Source organism: Staurois parvus, unplaced genomic scaffold, assembly GCF_062004578.1.
Source record: "Staurois parvus isolate SC_StPar_1 unplaced genomic scaffold, SC_StPar_1.0 ptg002356l, whole genome shotgun sequence".
Classification (NCBI taxonomy): Eukaryota; Metazoa; Chordata; class Amphibia; order Anura; family Ranidae; genus Staurois; species Staurois parvus.
The window spans coordinates 473004-489134 of NW_028320152.1; the positions used below are offsets into that span (position 1 = coordinate 473004).

General features: G+C 50.2%; 2 protein-coding genes and 1 long non-coding RNA gene across 4 annotated transcripts in view; 2 read left to right on the top strand and 1 right to left on the bottom strand.

The window, feature by feature from the left end:
• Positions 1 to 622, bottom strand: part of LOC149431199 (uncharacterized) — a 49947-nt gene extending 49325 nt beyond the window's left edge. For both annotated transcript variants that reach the window (XM_089665799.1, XM_089665798.1), the window contains exon 1: positions 492 to 622. In XM_089665799.1, coding sequence (XP_089521925.1) covers positions 492 to 561 — 70 coding nt within the window. In that variant the 5' untranslated portion in view covers positions 562 to 622. The remainder of the gene's footprint in view (positions 1 to 491) is intronic.
• On the top strand, positions 136 to 10601 carry LOC149431200 (uncharacterized). Its single transcript, XR_016309361.1, has 2 exons — positions 136 to 3233; positions 5503 to 10601. It is a non-coding gene; the product is annotated as an uncharacterized LOC149431200 (long non-coding RNA).
• Positions 10602 to 13896: 3295 nt separating this feature from the next.
• On the top strand, positions 13897 to 15240 carry NDUFB7 (NADH:ubiquinone oxidoreductase subunit B7). Its single transcript, XM_089665796.1, has 2 exons — positions 13897 to 14094; positions 15044 to 15240. Exons 1-2 carry the CDS (start codon positions 13998 to 14000, stop codon positions 15214 to 15216), a joined length of 270 nt encoding a protein of 89 aa, XP_089521922.1. The 5' UTR covers positions 13897 to 13997; the 3' UTR covers positions 15217 to 15240.
• The last annotated feature ends 891 nt before the right edge of the window (positions 15241 to 16131 follow it).

Genomic DNA, 16131 nt, shown 5'->3' on the forward strand with positions numbered 1-16131 from the left:
GCAGTGGGACGGCACCCGCACTGCAAGAGTTAACGGTTCCTTTCGGTCTAGAGGACGGGACTTCGGCAAACAGCCCTCCCCTTGGCTCCAGCTGTGGACTGTCTCTCGGTTTCCTAACATCCAGCTAGGGTGGGGTCTCTGCATTGGTTTTGATGACTACAGAGGGCCTCAGTCCACCAGGGCTGGGGGAGCAGAGGCTGCAGAGACCAGTATAGCAGTGCAGAGGAATCTCCGGGGGGAGCGGACGATCAAAACTGTTCCTCATCCCCCCTAGAAATAAACTAGCTGGTAACCCCTGCAGTGCTGGTTCAGAGAGGATTTTTACTTTTCCTGGAGTTCTGCTTTAACTTTTTATGTATGGATTGCTGGTCATAGAGGGAAGGGCCGTGAGAATCCCTCCTAGGAGGACACAGGCCAGAGAACCTCCATTGTCCGGCTCTGTAATGTATCCTCAGCTACAAGGACATTATACACAGAAGAGTGACACTGACCTGATCCCAGGAGGAGGAGAAAGCAGATCACATGCTGAATCTTCATCCCGCTCCCCATTGTTCCATCCATCCCGGATCCACTCCAAGAGAACTGAGGGAAGTGTCTGAACTTTGTTCAGCTTTCAGCTTTTTAGAAACAACAGATTCCAATCACACGAGGGCAGCCTAATCCCACAACATACATCTCCCGAAAATAAGAGCACAGAGATATGAGAAGTCCAGCCTACGCCAAATTGTTTTCATATTGTACGAGAAAAGCAAAAATGTAAACAACTACAAAAACAAGTTGCAAGATAAGTTATGCCACATGGTCATTTGTAACTCTTTGCCACAGCTTTTACATTTCACTTCCCCTTCTACACTCACCAGCCCCTGTATGAGGTACACCTTGCTAGTGCCAAGAAAATACCATTACACCACCACCAGAAGTCTGAACGATTGATACCACCAGCCTGGACCATTACACCACCACCAGCAGTCTGAATCATTGATACCACCAGCCTGGACCATTACACCACCACCAGCAGTCTGAACGATTGATACCACCAGCCTGGACCATTACACCACCACCAGCCTGGACCATTACACCACCACCAGCAGTCTGAACGATTGATACCACCAGCCTGGACCATTACACCACCACCAGCAGTCTGAACCGTTAATACCAACAGCCTGGACCATTACACCACCACAAGCCTGAACCATTGATAACACGAGCCTGGACCATTATACCACCACAACCAGCCTGAACCATTAATACCACCAGCCTGGACCATTACACCACCACCAGCAGTCTAAACGATTGATACCACCAGCCTGGACCATTACACCACCACCAGCCTGAACCATTGATAACACAAGCCTGGACCATTACACCACCACCACCAGCCTGAACCATTGATAACACGAGCCTGGACCATTACACCACCACCACCACCAGCCTGAACCGTTAATACCACCAGCCTGGACCATTACGCCACCACAAGCCTGAACCATTGATAACACGAGCCTGGACCATTATACCGCCACAACCAGCCTGAACCATTAATACCACCAGCCTGGACCATTACACCACCACCAGCAGTCTAAACGATTGATACCACCAGCCTGGACCATTACACCACCACCAGCCTGAACCATTGATAACACAAGCCTGGACCATTACACCACCACCAGCAGTCTGAACGATTGATACCACCAGCCTGGACCATTACACCACCACCAGCAGTCTGAACCGTTAATACCACCAGCCTGGACCATTACACCACCACCAGCAGTCTGAACCGTTAATACCACCAGCCTGGACCATTACACCACCACCACCAGCAGTCTGAACCATTGATACCACCAGCCTGGACCATTACACCACCACCAGCAGTCTGAACAATTGATACCACGAGCCTGGACCATTACACCACCACCAGCAGTCTAAACGATTGATACCACCAGCCTGGACCATTACACCACCACCAGCCTGAACCATTGATAACACGAGCCTGGACCATTATACCACCACAACCAGCCTGAACCATTAATACCACCAGCCTGGACCATTACACCACCACCAGCCTAAACGATTGATACCACCAGCCTGGACCATTACACCACCACCAGCCTGAACTGTTGATAGCACCAGCCTGGACCATTACACCACCACCAGCCTGAACTGTTGATACCACCAGACTGGACCATTACTCCACCACCAGCCTGAACTGTTGATACCACCAGCCTGGACCATTACACCACCACCAGCCTGAACTGTTGATAGCACCAGCCTGGACCAATACACCACCACCACCAGCCTGAACCATTGATAACACGAGCCTGGACCAATACACCACCACCACCAGCCTGAACCATTGATAACACGAGCCTGGACCATTACACCACCACCACCACCACCACCAGCCTGAACCATTATTACCACCAGCCTGGACCATTACACCACCACCACCAGCCTGAACCGTTTATACCACCAGCCTGGACCATTACACCACCACCACCAGCCTGAACTGTTTATACCACCAGCCTGGACCATTGCACCACCACCAGTCTGAACCATTAATACCACCAGCCTGAACTGTCTATACCACCAGCCTGGACCATTACACAACCACCACCAGCCTGAACCGATGATACCACCAGCCTGGACCATTACACCACCACCAGCCTGAACCATTGATACCACCAGCCTGGACCATTACACCACCACCAGTCTGAACCATTAATACCACCAGCCTGAACTGTCTATACCACCAGCCTGGACCATTACACAACCACCACCAGCCTGAACCGATGATACCACCAGCCTGGACCATTACACCACCACCAGCCTGAACCATTGATACCACCAGCCTGGACCATTACACCACCACCAGCAGTCTGAACTGTTGATACCACCACCCTGGACCATTACACCACCACCATCCTGAACTGTTGATACCACCAGCCTGGACCATTACACCACCACCAGCTGTCTGAACCATTGATACCCCCAGCCTGGATCATTACACCACCACCACCAACCAGAACCATTTATACCACCAGCCTGAACAATTTTTTTTGTCTTTGGGAGAGTACATGTGATCAGCACAGGGCCAATCAGCACTGTCCAAACAGAGGGTCAGGGGTCCTGCATACTCATAGGACAGAGAATGAAAATTCCTCCCACAAGCTTTAACCAGTGCTCTGCTGGACACTGATAGAAGTCACAAGACTGCTCTATACTGCTGATGAGAAAAGGTATTTAGTAGTTTATATTTACTAAAATAATTGCATTTCCATGTTCTGTGTATGTGAATGCGGGGTTCTGGGAGAGCAGATATAGTGAATGCGGGGTCCGGGGAGAGTGGATATAGTGAATGCTGGGTCCTCAGAGACCAGATATAGTGAATGCGGGGTCCGGGGAGAGCGGATATAGTGAATGCGGGGTCCGAGGAGAGCGGATATAGTGAATGCGGGGTCCGGGGAGAGCGGATATAGTGAATGCGGGGTCCGAGGAGAGCGGATATAGTGAATGCGGGGTCCGGGGAGAGCGGATATAGTGAATGCGGGGTCCGGGGAGAGCGGATATAGTGAATGCGGGGTCCGGGGAGAGCGGATATAGTGAATGCGGGGTCCGGGGAGAGCGGATATAGTGAATGCGGGGTCCGGGGAGAGCGGATATAGTGAATGCGGGGTCCGGGGAGAGCGGATATAGTGAATGCGGGGTCCGGGGAGAGCGGATATAGTGAATGCGGGGTCCGGGGAGAGCGGATATAGTGAATGCGGGGTCCGGGGAGAGCGGATATAGTGAATGCGGGGTCCGGGGAGAGCGGATATAGTGAATGCGGGGTCCGGGGAGAGCGGATATAGTGAATGCGGGGTCCGGGGAGAGCGGATATAGTGAATGCGGGGTCCGGGGAGAGCGGATATAGTGAATGCGGGGTCCGGGGAGAGCGGATATAGTGAATGCGGGGTCCGGGGAGAGCGGATATAGTGAATGCGGGGTCCGGGGAGACCGGTTATAGTGAATGCGGGGTCCGGGGAGAGCGGATATAGGGAATGCGGGGTCCGGGGAGAGCGGATATAGTGAATGCGGGGTCCGGGGAGAGCGGATATAGTGAATGCGGGGTCCGGGGAGAGCGGATATAGTGAACGCGGGGTCCGGGGAGAGCGGATATAGTGAACGCGGGGTCCGGGGAGAGCGGATATAGTGAACGCGGGGTCCGGGGAGAGCGGATATAGTGAACGCGGGGTCCGGGGAGAGCGGATATAGTGAACGCGGGGTCCGGGGAGAGCGGATATAGTGAACGCGGGGTCCGGGGAGAGCGGATATAGTGAACGCGGGGTCCGGGGAGAGCGGATATAGTGAATGCGGGGTCCGGGGAGAGCGGATATAGTGAACGCGGGGTCCGGGGAGACCGGATCTAGTGAACGCGGGGTCCGGGGAGACCGGATATAGTGAACGCGGGGTCCGGGGAGACCGGATATAGTGAACGCGGGGTCCGGGGAGACCGGATATAGTGAATGCAGGGTCCGGGGAGAGCGGATATAGTGAATGCGGGGTCCGGGGAGACCGGATATAGTGAATGCAGGGTCCGGGGAGAGCGGATATAGTGAATGCGGGGTCCGGGGAGACCGGATCTAGTGAATGCAGGGTCCGGGGAGACCGGATATAGTGAATGCGGGGTCCGGGGAGACCGGATATAGTGAATGCGGGGTCCGGGGAGAGCGGATATAGTGAATGCGGGGTCCAGGGAGAGCGGATATAGTGAACGCGCGGTCCAGGGAGATCTGGTATAGTGAATGCGCGGTCCAGGGAGAGCGGATATAGTGAACGCGGGGTCCAGGGAGAGGACACGAGCAAGAGGACAATTTTAAAGCACAACATGTTTATTTGTCGTAACCTCTTTTTGCTTTTCAAAAAAAATCTGGATATGTGTTTGCGGGGGGGTGGTCTAAAATATTTTCTATCCAAAAATACTGATTGTTACACGAAGACCTGGTATTTTCTGGCACTTTTTTGTTTACAAGTATTTAAAATAGGCCTGGGTTTCCTAAATGCACAGAATATAACTGGATTCTGATATTTATAGGTAAAGTTGATGCGGGGAATATCCAATTTTACCTCTTGGATCAGGAAGGGTTTTTTTTTTTTGGTTTTTTGAGCTGTTGGCGGCTCGACCAGTGGTGGGTGGGCTGGCGGGCACACAGGAACCAGAATGCACTTTCTGGCCGCCTGGGATTTTATATATATATATATATATATATATATATATATATATATATATATATATATATAAATAAAACACAAATTTTATTTTTTTAAATATGTTGAAAAGGCCAAAATTATAGTATTTCAAATATGTCAATATATTTGGGAAGAATATTTTTTAAATATATTTTTCTTCCTTGTGGAATAGGATTGTGTCGGTCAGCCAGACTATGTAACTTTCACCTGAACGACCATCCTTGTTGGAAGATTTTCCCTCACTCCTGTTATGACATTTATTTTATTTATTTATTTCAGGTACTTATATAGCGCCATCAATTTATGCAGCGCTTTACATATATATTGTACCTTCACATCAGTCCCCGCCCCCGAGGAACGTACAATTTAAGGTCCCTAACTCACATTCATACATACACATACTAGGGACAATTTATACAGGATCCAATTCACCTACCAGCATGTCTTTGGAGTGTGGGAGGAAACCGGAGTACCAGGAGGAAACCCATGCAGGCACAGAGAGAACATGCAAACTCCAGGCAGGTGGTGCCGTGGTTGGGATTCGAACCAACGACCCAGGGGGAAGTGCTAAGGGGAGTCCTGACCTCAACCCCATAGAACACCTTTGGGATGAATTAGAGCGGAGACTGCGAGCCAGGCCCCCTCCCCCGACATCAGTGCCTGACCTGACAAATGTGCTTGTGGAAGAATGGTCCAACCTTCCCATAGACACCCTCCTAAACCTTGTGGACGGTCTTCCCAGAAGAGTTGAAGCTGTTATAGTCGCAAAGGGCGGGGCCAACTCAATATTGAACCCTACGGACTAAGACTGGGGGGTCATTGAAGGTCATGTGTGTGGAAAGGGCGGGGCCAACTCAATATTGAATCCTATGGACTAAGACTGGGGGGCCATTAAAGGTCGTGTGTGGAAAGGCCGGCGGCCCAATACTTCTGGCAATATAATGTATATGATCTCTTTTCTCAAAGAAGGTCAGTTGCGCTTATATTAGCTCTGGTCAATCTTACTCCCATTAATCCAGCACATAGATGAAGGATTGGATGTTCCATATGACCACAACAATCTTGTGCATCAAGAGACTCTGTTATAAAACTTCCCTCATAGAGGGGAAAAGATAGAGGAACCTCTCATGGTGTAGCAAATTATTATTTATTAGAAAAATGCTTTAAAATTGCACTTTCATGAAGTAAAGTCTTCCAAGCATAAAAACCACTGAAACAGATCGCCGGTTTGCGCTCCACCTGCATTCCACCAACCGGTTGTGACGTGTCATTGAAGCTCCTCCCTACACGTTTGGTCTGCAACATCTGACGTCATCAGGGATCCTGATTTAAGGTATAGTGAGCCAGCAATGCAAAATGCTTAGAACGAAATGTTGAGCGTCTTGATTTTATCGTTGGGATTTATCCAGTATGCTTTTAACCTATTTGTAATAAAAAAAATTATATTTTTTTTTACACATATATGTGTTCCCTTTCAATACCAGCAAAGTCTACAAACCCCTTTTTTTCCTTTTCTGTGCATACACTGGATATTGCACGCTCTTTTGCTTGCATTGCCATTGATCTGTGTTACATTTTTAAAGTCCAAAATATGTTCCCAGTGTAGCTAACTTATTTATGAACAAAATGGAAAGAAGAGGGAGATATATGGTGAGCGCTGGCCTACTGTCCTGGTGGTGTAGGTGTTATCTTCAGCTAACTCAACGAGGGCCCAGAGGGATTGCTGAGGAAAGGTGACCATTAATAGTGGATAGCATATGCAAAGTGTTTCCTGTTTAACGCTCTCCAGGTTGGCTAGATAAGTTTTTTGTAGACAGAGGCTGTGTAGCAGCCTGGGATGAGTGTGAGTGAGGCTGGAGTTCACTTCAGGACAGGCTAGGGAGGTCCTGAAGGTCAGAGCTTCTGGAGCCCTCCCACCTCTCCAGAAACCTGAGAGCTTTCTGGAGGAGGTTTAGATCTGCATGCTTGAGGGACCTTGGCCAATCCCCTGGCAGGAGGCTGGGCATGGTGACCAAGGCAACCCTTAAGTATCGCAGAGCCTGGGGGCAAGGCAGAGCAGTGTTGGGTGGAAGATGGAGTGAAGAAGACTGGAGTGTGAAGCCTGGGAAGGGGCCTACCTACAGGCAGCTTGTGGGAAAAGACGATCTCCACTGTACCACCATCTCTTTGGGAGGACATCCTGAGCAGCAAGGAAGGAGCCAGCCCAGCAAAAGGCCTGAATACAGTCACCAACCCACCAAGCTGACAGGAAAGCACAGTGCGAGTACTCTTACACCCCCTGAGCCGGATAAGAGGAGAGGGAAGTCAGGTGACAGACTCAACTAGCTTCTCATCCGGGAATGATTGTGCTAAATTGTCAGCTTCTGGGTCCCCTTGTCCATGTAATACCCTCAGTGCAGCTGGGCGAAGAGGAGTAACCATCTGGGGTCTGAGAAAGTACACTAGAAAGAGTCTTTGGAGCTCTTCAAGGAAAGAGACTGTTGCTATCCACATATTTTGTACATAATTGCTAAGGCATTTGTCCTCAAGTTCTACAGTACCACAGGCATCCCATATACCCCTAGACCCCATCCAAGTTCCTAACCCCTTAATAAAAATCACAAAACCAAGCTCAAGGACTGTTCTTTGACTTTGGTGTGGAAAATGCGTGTTGCCTGGCCGTGCATAGTTTAGGTGGACCCAAAACTCAGCGACTCCTAAGGGGGTAGTACTACAGAAGCTTTTGTGTAAAGAGATGGGGTAAAGGTGTCTGCATACAGTGTCTTTTGTAGGATGTACACAGCATGGGCATCTGCCTGCTCACCAATCCTGACGATACTAAGGCTCAAGGTAATAGGATGTCCTGGAACAGGCTCTTGAAGAACCTGTAACCCGTGAAGGGTGCCTGACTGTGCACCTGGCGATTCTGGGATTCAGCTGGCTCTGTAACGGTGACAAAAAGAATGACCCCCGACAGTCACTCAGCCGACAGGGAGCTGATGATGGTGGATCTGCCTGCAGGTGTATGGCTCAATCGCTGAAGACTCCCCACACTGTACTGGCCGTGGTGCCTGCTTGCATTCTCCAGAAGGAATGGGCCCCTTCTCTCAGCTGAAGGCCATGGTCTCCAGAGCTCCAGAGATCCTGTGTGGAGATGGGACAAAGTTCCAGAAGGACAACCTTTACTGCATCCCTCCATCGATCTGGGCTTTATGGCAGTGGCTAGATGGAAGCCTCTCCTCAGTGTAAAACACATGAAAGCCCGCTTGGAGTTTTCAAAAATCACCTGAAGTACTCTCAGACTGTTAGGAAAAAGATTAAACCAAGTGTAGCACCCTTCTAGTTCTGCTAGGGGGGAGCGAGATCCCAATGGTCAGTCAGGAGCCGGTTAGCAGCTCAGGAGTAAGAGCCAGAAGGGGTCAAATTATGATCAGGGCTGAGAGACTCTGCAGGCCAGCCCCTCTGGAATTTCCCCCTGCTCTGACGCTTTCAGAGGAGGGTCTTGGAAGCAGAGGGTGGATCTGAGGAGTGACTGCACTCTTGAGGGACCTCAGCCAATTCCCAAAAGAAGGTTTGGCAAGGGGCTGGGACTCCCTTAAAAGTGCTAGAGCCAGCTCAGTAGCAGGAGAGGAGGAGTGTGGAGTCTGGTGGAAGAGCAGGAGAGTTGGAGGAAGATGTGAGGGTGAAGGAGGAAGGCTGCCAGGAGGCTTCGTGAGATGGGGCCTGCCTGCGAACCTGAAGCTGGAGAGGCGGAAAGCTTGGAACTCGCTGTCCCCCTGAACAAGGACCACCTGTTTGGCAGGGAAGGAGCAGCCCAACTGATAGGCCTGGTAGCAGCATCCATCCCGCAAGCAGTACAGGAAAGGATCTGAGTGAGCACAACTGTACCCCCTGGGCGGTTAGGGGAAGGAGCACTCTGGTGGGAAACCAGATTAGCCCCCTACTAGGGACTGATCACCTCATCTAAAGGAACAGGAGCCGAATCCCCTGTTCAGGGAGAAAGTCTTCAGATTGCTGGGTGAAGAGGAGTTCGTCGAGGGTCTGGGGTGGTACAACAAGGAGATGCTGGCTAGCACGCCAACAGAGACTGCATCAGAGAAGAGAAGCTTGTGAATAGTTCAGGATGTTGTCCTCAGATATCTGTTCCCTTGGGCATCCTATACCCCCCTTACCCTATCCAAGTTCTAAGCCCCTCAATAAAATAACAAAACCAACACTCAAGGACTGATTTCTGTCTCCGGATTAAAGCTTGTGCGGAAAATGCTAAATGACTGGCTGTGCAGGACTAAAGGGGAACCCAATTCATCAGCAATCCCTAAGGGGGGCAGTGTTACACAAGATTTAACATTTGGCATCAATTCTGTACATGTGTGGAGGAAACAAGGCACCGCTCATCACCTGCCCAATACTGTAAGAATTGGGTGCAATATAGACATGGAAGCTGTATGTGACAGCAATCTTGATAAGGTCTCAGCATTTTGGTTTCATGAGCAGTGTTCCTATTCTTCCCCCTACCCCTTTGCAAACTATGGAATTTGTAGCTGTAACTTTTAACGAACTTCAAAATAGCCTCTTATCTTAACACAAATAGATGCCAGCGTCCAGGGCTGTAAACAGCTAATTAGTCTTGGCAGGATGTCTGTTTCCATGAACCATGAAAAACACTTTCCTCTGCCCTATCGTAAAAAAACAATAACTCAGTCAAGCCGTCACACATGACCTGTAAGGCCATTAGAACTCTCGGAATGCAGAATGTGCCATAAAACATGAAATTTATAGAATTCAACAGGAACAGGGCACATTAATATTAGGTATATATTTGAATGGGGAATATCATACCGAACAAATCAAGGTCATACATGACTATGTTAGCACATAGGAAAGGGGGGAAGCAGTCTCTGCCCTCCTGGGTGACAAAAGTACTCTGTTTGGTATCCCTGGGTTCGAAATATAATTCTGAATAATAATCTGCCAGTTGCTAGAATACCACCTGCACGTATTGGAAGTTGTTAATATTAGAATTAAACTTTAGTTGAGACTTGGTCATAAATTTGGTGACCTCCTAGCACCCATCCCTGAAACCGGATTATTGGTCAGTTGTGCTTTGTCCACACCCCCTTGATATCATAGAAAAGGACTGACAGGCCTGGTGAAAGGGAGCTCTGGTTTAACATCAACCAAGAAACATCTTAACGGATTTGAGAACCAAGGCAGCCTTTTTGCTCGGACATTTGGACTCGGCTAAACCAGGACTTTGCAAGTATTCTGCCTTCTTAACTCCTTCCTTGTATTTCTCGGTTGCATTATTGTTCTCTTTATGTCTTTGTAACATCTTTTTCTGTAAATATTCAAATGCACCGTTTTGACATTTGTAGTAATAAATCCTATTTTGAAAAGTTTTGAACTGTCTCTAAAGCTTTTAATGCAAACTAAAGAATCCCTGTCTCCTGAAGAGTGCTCCTGTATACGATAATCCTCTGAATATCCCTGTCTGTGGTGACAGTGAGTGTTGCAGACGTTTATTGTTCACATTTGTTCTTGCTAACATTTTGAAGGTTTGATAGTCCCAAAGCTATCCGGAGGCAGTGAGTTTAAAGGGTTAATTGCGTAATTAACCCTTCATAGTGACAATCACTCTCAGACTGCTGGCACCTAGATTGTGGTCCTGCAAGCTGGAAAATCTTTGTGCAGGGTGCAGCTGAGAGAGGCATTGTTAAGCAAGTGACAGCGCGGTGTGAGATTGGCTGGTCCTTTGTCACAAGCTGGTGAGAAGGGCTGGGGTTGGGCACCGCTTTCATCACACAAACCTACCCAAACTAACTAAACTAAAAAATGCTAAATGACTGGCTGTGCAGGACTAAAGGGGGACCCAATTCATCGGCAATCCCTAAGGGGGGCAGTGTTACACAAGATTTAACAAACTAAAACCAGGACAGGGAGAAGGTACACAGGAGCAGGTACAAACAGGCGGGATCAAGAACAGGAAGTTACAGGGAGCAGGGTACATGGGGCACACAGGCAGAATACTGAGGAAAAGTGGAATAGCAGAGGAGGGGCTAAATACTCTCCCAGCAGCGAGCATCAGGCGAACACTAATTGCTGGGAACTGCAGGATGCTGGGAGTCACCCGCTGGTGGACACCAGAACTACAACCTTCAGGTCTGGAACCCACAGTGCCCCCTGCAGGTGATCCAGTTTCTGACAGTTACTGCCATTGAAGGAGCAGCCTCCAGAAACCTCCAACCAGCCTTGATATACAAGTCCTTATCAGAGATTCACATGCAGAGAAGTCAAAAGAGATTTCCCATAGAAGATATGCTAGATTCCCTACTTACAAAGCATGGTAACCAGTAAGATGCTCTGCCGCTGGGTTCAAATCACAGGCTAGATGTAACATGCGGGATCAAGAACAGGAACAGAGTCACAAAAGGCACACAGGCAGAACACTGAGGCAAAATGTAATAGCAGGTGAGAGGCTAATTACCCTCCCAGCAGCCAGGATCAGGTGAACACTAATTGCTGGGAACTGCTGGATGCTGGGAGTCACCCCCTGGTGGACATCAGAACTTCAACCTTCAGGTCTGGACCCACAGTGCCCCCAGCAGGTGATCCAGTTTCTGACAATTACCCCCACTGAAGGAGCAGCCTCCAGAAAGGTCCAACCAGCCTTGATTCTACAAATCCATATGAGATATTCACTGGCTGATAAGTCAAAAGAGAAGATTTCCCTTAGTCAGAAGACATGCTAGATTCCCTACTTACAAAGTATGGTAACCAGTGAGATGCCCTGCCGCTGGGATCAAATCACAGGCTAGATGTAACATGCGGAATCAAGAAAAGGAACAGAGTCACAAAAGGCACACAGGCAGAATACTGAGGAAAAATGGAATAGCAGATGAGGGGCTAATTACCCTCCCAGCAGCCAGCATCCGGTGAACACTAATTGCTGGGAACTGCTGGATGCAGGGAGTCACCAGCTGGTGGACACCAGAACTACAACCTTCAGGTCTGGAACCCACAGTGCCCCCAGCAGGTGATCCAGTTTCTGACAGGTACCCCCATTGAAGGAGCAGCCTCCAGAAAGCTCCAACCAGCCTTGATATACAAGTCCTTATCAGAGATTCTCTGGCAGAGAAGTCAAAAGATATTTCCCATAGAAGACATGTTAGATTCCCTACTTACAAAGCATGGTAACCAGTGAGATACCCTGCCGCTGGGTTCGAATCACAGGCTAGATGTAACATGCGGGATGAAGAGCAGGAACAGAGTCATAATGTGATAGCAGAGGAGGGGCTAAGTACCCTCCCAGCAGCCAGCATCCAGTGAACACTAATTGCTGGGAACTGCTGGATGCTGCGAGCCACCCGCTGGTGGACACCAGAACTACGACCTTCAGGTCTGGAACCCACAGTGCCCCCAGTGGACGCTCCAGTTCCTGACACACACCCCCATCCCCACACCCTGTTCAGTATGTCAGCTGAAGGATGACGCAACGTGTCAAGGGTGTGGCCGGATGACATCATCACGTACTCAGGAACTGGAAGTCGGCCATCTTTGGTGAGGAATTTTTTTTTCATTTAATGACGAGTTTTCAATGGCATTAATATTTGACTGCGTGGAGTTTACATAACAAACCCTTCAGTTCCAGTTGCGGTGCCGGCCGCAGTCAATGTGAATGACAGAAACACACTGCGCCTGTGACCAGCTCTGATTTCCGGGACACAGCCTGGGACCAGCTTTTGTCGGGACATCTGTTCAATATTCATGACTGTCCCAGCCAATTCGGGACTATGTTATCACAAGGGCTCCTGTACAATATGTGTTGTGGACTAGAAAGGCCCCTGTATACTATGTGTTGTGTCAGGGGCCCCTGTATACTATGTGCTGTGTCAGGGGCCCCTGTATACTATGTGCTGTGTCAGGGGCCCCTGTATACTATGTGCTGTGTCAGGGGCCCCTGTATACTATGTGCTGTGTCAGGGGCCACTGTATACTATGTGCTGTGTCAGGGGCAACTGTATACTATGTGCTGTGTCAGGGGCCACTGTATACTATGTGCTGTGTCTGGGGCCCCTGTATACTATGTGCAGTGTCAGGGGTCCCTGTATACTATGTGCTGTGTCAGGGGCCCCTGTATACTATGTGCTGTGTCAGGGGCCACTGTATACTATGTGCTGTGTCAGGGGCAACTGTATACTATGTGCTGTGTCAGGGGCCACTGTATACTATGTGCTGTGTCTGGGGCCCCTGTATACTATGTGCAGTGTCAGGGGTCCCTGTATACTATGTGCTGTGTCAGGGGCCCCTGCATGCTATGTGCGGTGTCAGGGGCCCCTGCATGCTATGTGCGGTGTCAGGCGCCCCTGCATACTATGTGCGGTGTCAGGGGCCCCTGTATACTATGTGTTCTGTCAGGGGTCCCATGTGGCTGCTACCCACCAACTCCCTTCACAGAAGCAGTGATTTCTGCAGAGACCTCCTCCGGCCGCAGGGGTCGCTGTAAAGGCTTAATCACTCCCAGAACATTCACCAGGCCAGTTTTTCCTTTGTTTGGTACTCTATGGTCAGCTGAGCCGCTCTGCCATTGGCTCTTGTCGTCCGCTGTGTCTGCGGCTGAATCTACCTGCGGCGGCCATTTTTTTATAGCCCAATCACAACGCTTTCCTATAACGTCGGCTTCTCAAAAATGGCGCCCGTTCCGGAGACAGATATCGACAGCGGTTCGGATAACTAGGAGGCCTGCGACTGGATGTCATAGCAGGCAGCGGAGGTGACCCTCGGGTGTTCGTGCAAATATGGGCGCTCATCTGGTGCGGAGATATATGGGGGAACCAGAACCGGACCCCAGAACCATACCGGCCAGTCCTGTGGGAGAACAATTCCAGGAAAGGGGTGTGTATGGGGGAGGGGACTACTACTCCCAGCATGTCCTCTCTTGAGAATGGGAGGGGCTGCCGGTCTCATCGGGCCCTGCAGAAGGACTACTACTCCCAGCATGCCACACCTGGGGGGGGGGGCGGCGCAAATACATTCCCATAGGACACTAAAGGGACTACTACTCCCAGCATGTCATGCCTAGGGTGGGGGGAGGGGTATTATTCCCAATGTGCTCTACAGAGGGACTACTACTCCCAGCATGTCCTACCTGAGAATGGAGGGGGGAGAGGTTGACAGTCTCATAGGGCCCTGCAGAGGGACTACTACTCCCAGCATTATATGCCTAGGGTGGGGGATATTATATTCCCAATGTGCACTATAGAGGGACTACTACTCCCAGCATGTCATGCCTAGGGTGGGGGGAGGGATATTATATTCCCAATGTGCTCTACAGAGGGACTACTACTCCCAGCATGTCATGCCTATGGTAGGTGGGGGGGATATTACATCCCCATTGGGCACTGTAGAGGGACTACTACTCCCAGCATGCCCTTTCTGAGGTGTGTGTGGGGGGGGGGGAGATTGTAGTCCTAGAGTGCACTGTAAAGTGACTACTACTCCCAGCATGCTGCTGTGGAATATTCTGAGAGGAAGGGTGCTGGGTCAGCACGGTCTGGCTGTGGAAGCCCAGCTCCAGGGTTGGGTTTTTATTGCCCGCTGTGTCCCCATTGGGGGGATTTCCCCTCATTTCCTGTCCCAGAGGCAGCACAAATCCCCTCCTAGACCGGTGTCCCCGCTGGAGGGTTTGCCCTCACTTCCTGTTCCGGTGACAACCTGACTTCCTTTTATTTCCTGTCCCTATTGATGATGGGTGATCAGGACACAGAGAGAGGGGGGCCTGATTCCCCCCCCCCCCTGGTGTGGAGGACCCCCACTATAACCTTGTCTCCCCTCTCTCTGGCAGAGATGGTGGCCACCCAGGAAGAGATGAACTTGGCTAAGCTGCCGCTGGCTCACCGGGATTACTGCGCCCATCTCCTCATCAAACTCATGAAGTGTAAGAGGGACATGGGGCTCAATATCTTCGGCTGCATGGACGAGCGCCATGAGTATGATTACTGCCAGCACTTGGAGTGAGTATACCGCCATTCATAAAGGGGGACTCCGGGCATTACTGCTCACCCCTCCCCCAGGGGGATACCGGGACGATGCAGAGGTGTAATCAGAGCATGGCTTACCTTCCGTGTCCCCCCCCCCCCCCAAAAAAAAACCCCTCAAACTTTCCTCCCCAGCCTCTGTCCCTGGCCCCGCCCCTTTCATTCATTGGATTGCAGTTCTGTCAGTCATGGAGGCTCAGCATATGTGGGCGTTCTGTATGCAAATACAACCTGCCTAGGAACGCCCCCTCCTCCAGACTGACTCCACCTGTGAAGGCATTGTGATATTTAATGCATCGGGTTACTGTAAGGGCCCCTATACACTCTGCATTGTGCGCCGTAGGGGCCCCTATACACTCTGCATTGTGCGCCATAAGGGCCCCTATACACTCTGCATTGTGTGCTATAAGGGCCCCTATACACTCTGCATTGTGTACTATAAGGGCCCCTACACTCTATGCTTTATGTATTCTAAGGGCCCCTACACTCTGCATTGTGTGCTATAAGGGCCCCTATACACTCTGCATTGTGTGCTATAAGGGCCCCTATACACTCTGCATTGTGTGCTATAAGGGCCCCTATACACTCTGCATTGTGTGCTATAAGGGCCCCTATACACTCTGCATTGTGGGCTATAAGGGCCCCTATACACTATGCATTGTGCACCATAGGGGCCCCTAAACACTCTGCATTTTGTGCTGTAGGGGCCCCTATACACTCTGCATTGTGTACTATAGGGGCCCCTATACACTCTTCATTGTGTACTATAGGGGCCCCTATACACTCTGCATTGTGTACTATAGGGGCCCCTATACACTATGCATTGTGCACCATAGGGGCCCCTAAACACTATGCATTGTGCACCATAGGGGCCCCTAAACACTATGCATTGTGC

Coding starts and splice junctions, on each gene's coding strand:
- NDUFB7 (XM_089665796.1), top strand. CDS start 13,998: ATGGGCGCTCATCTGGTGCGGAGATATATGGGGGAACCAGAACCGGAC. Junction 14,095..15,043: donor AGAACAATTCCAGGAAAGGG/GTGTGTATGGGG, acceptor TCTCTCTGGCAG/AGATGGTGGCCACCCAGGAA.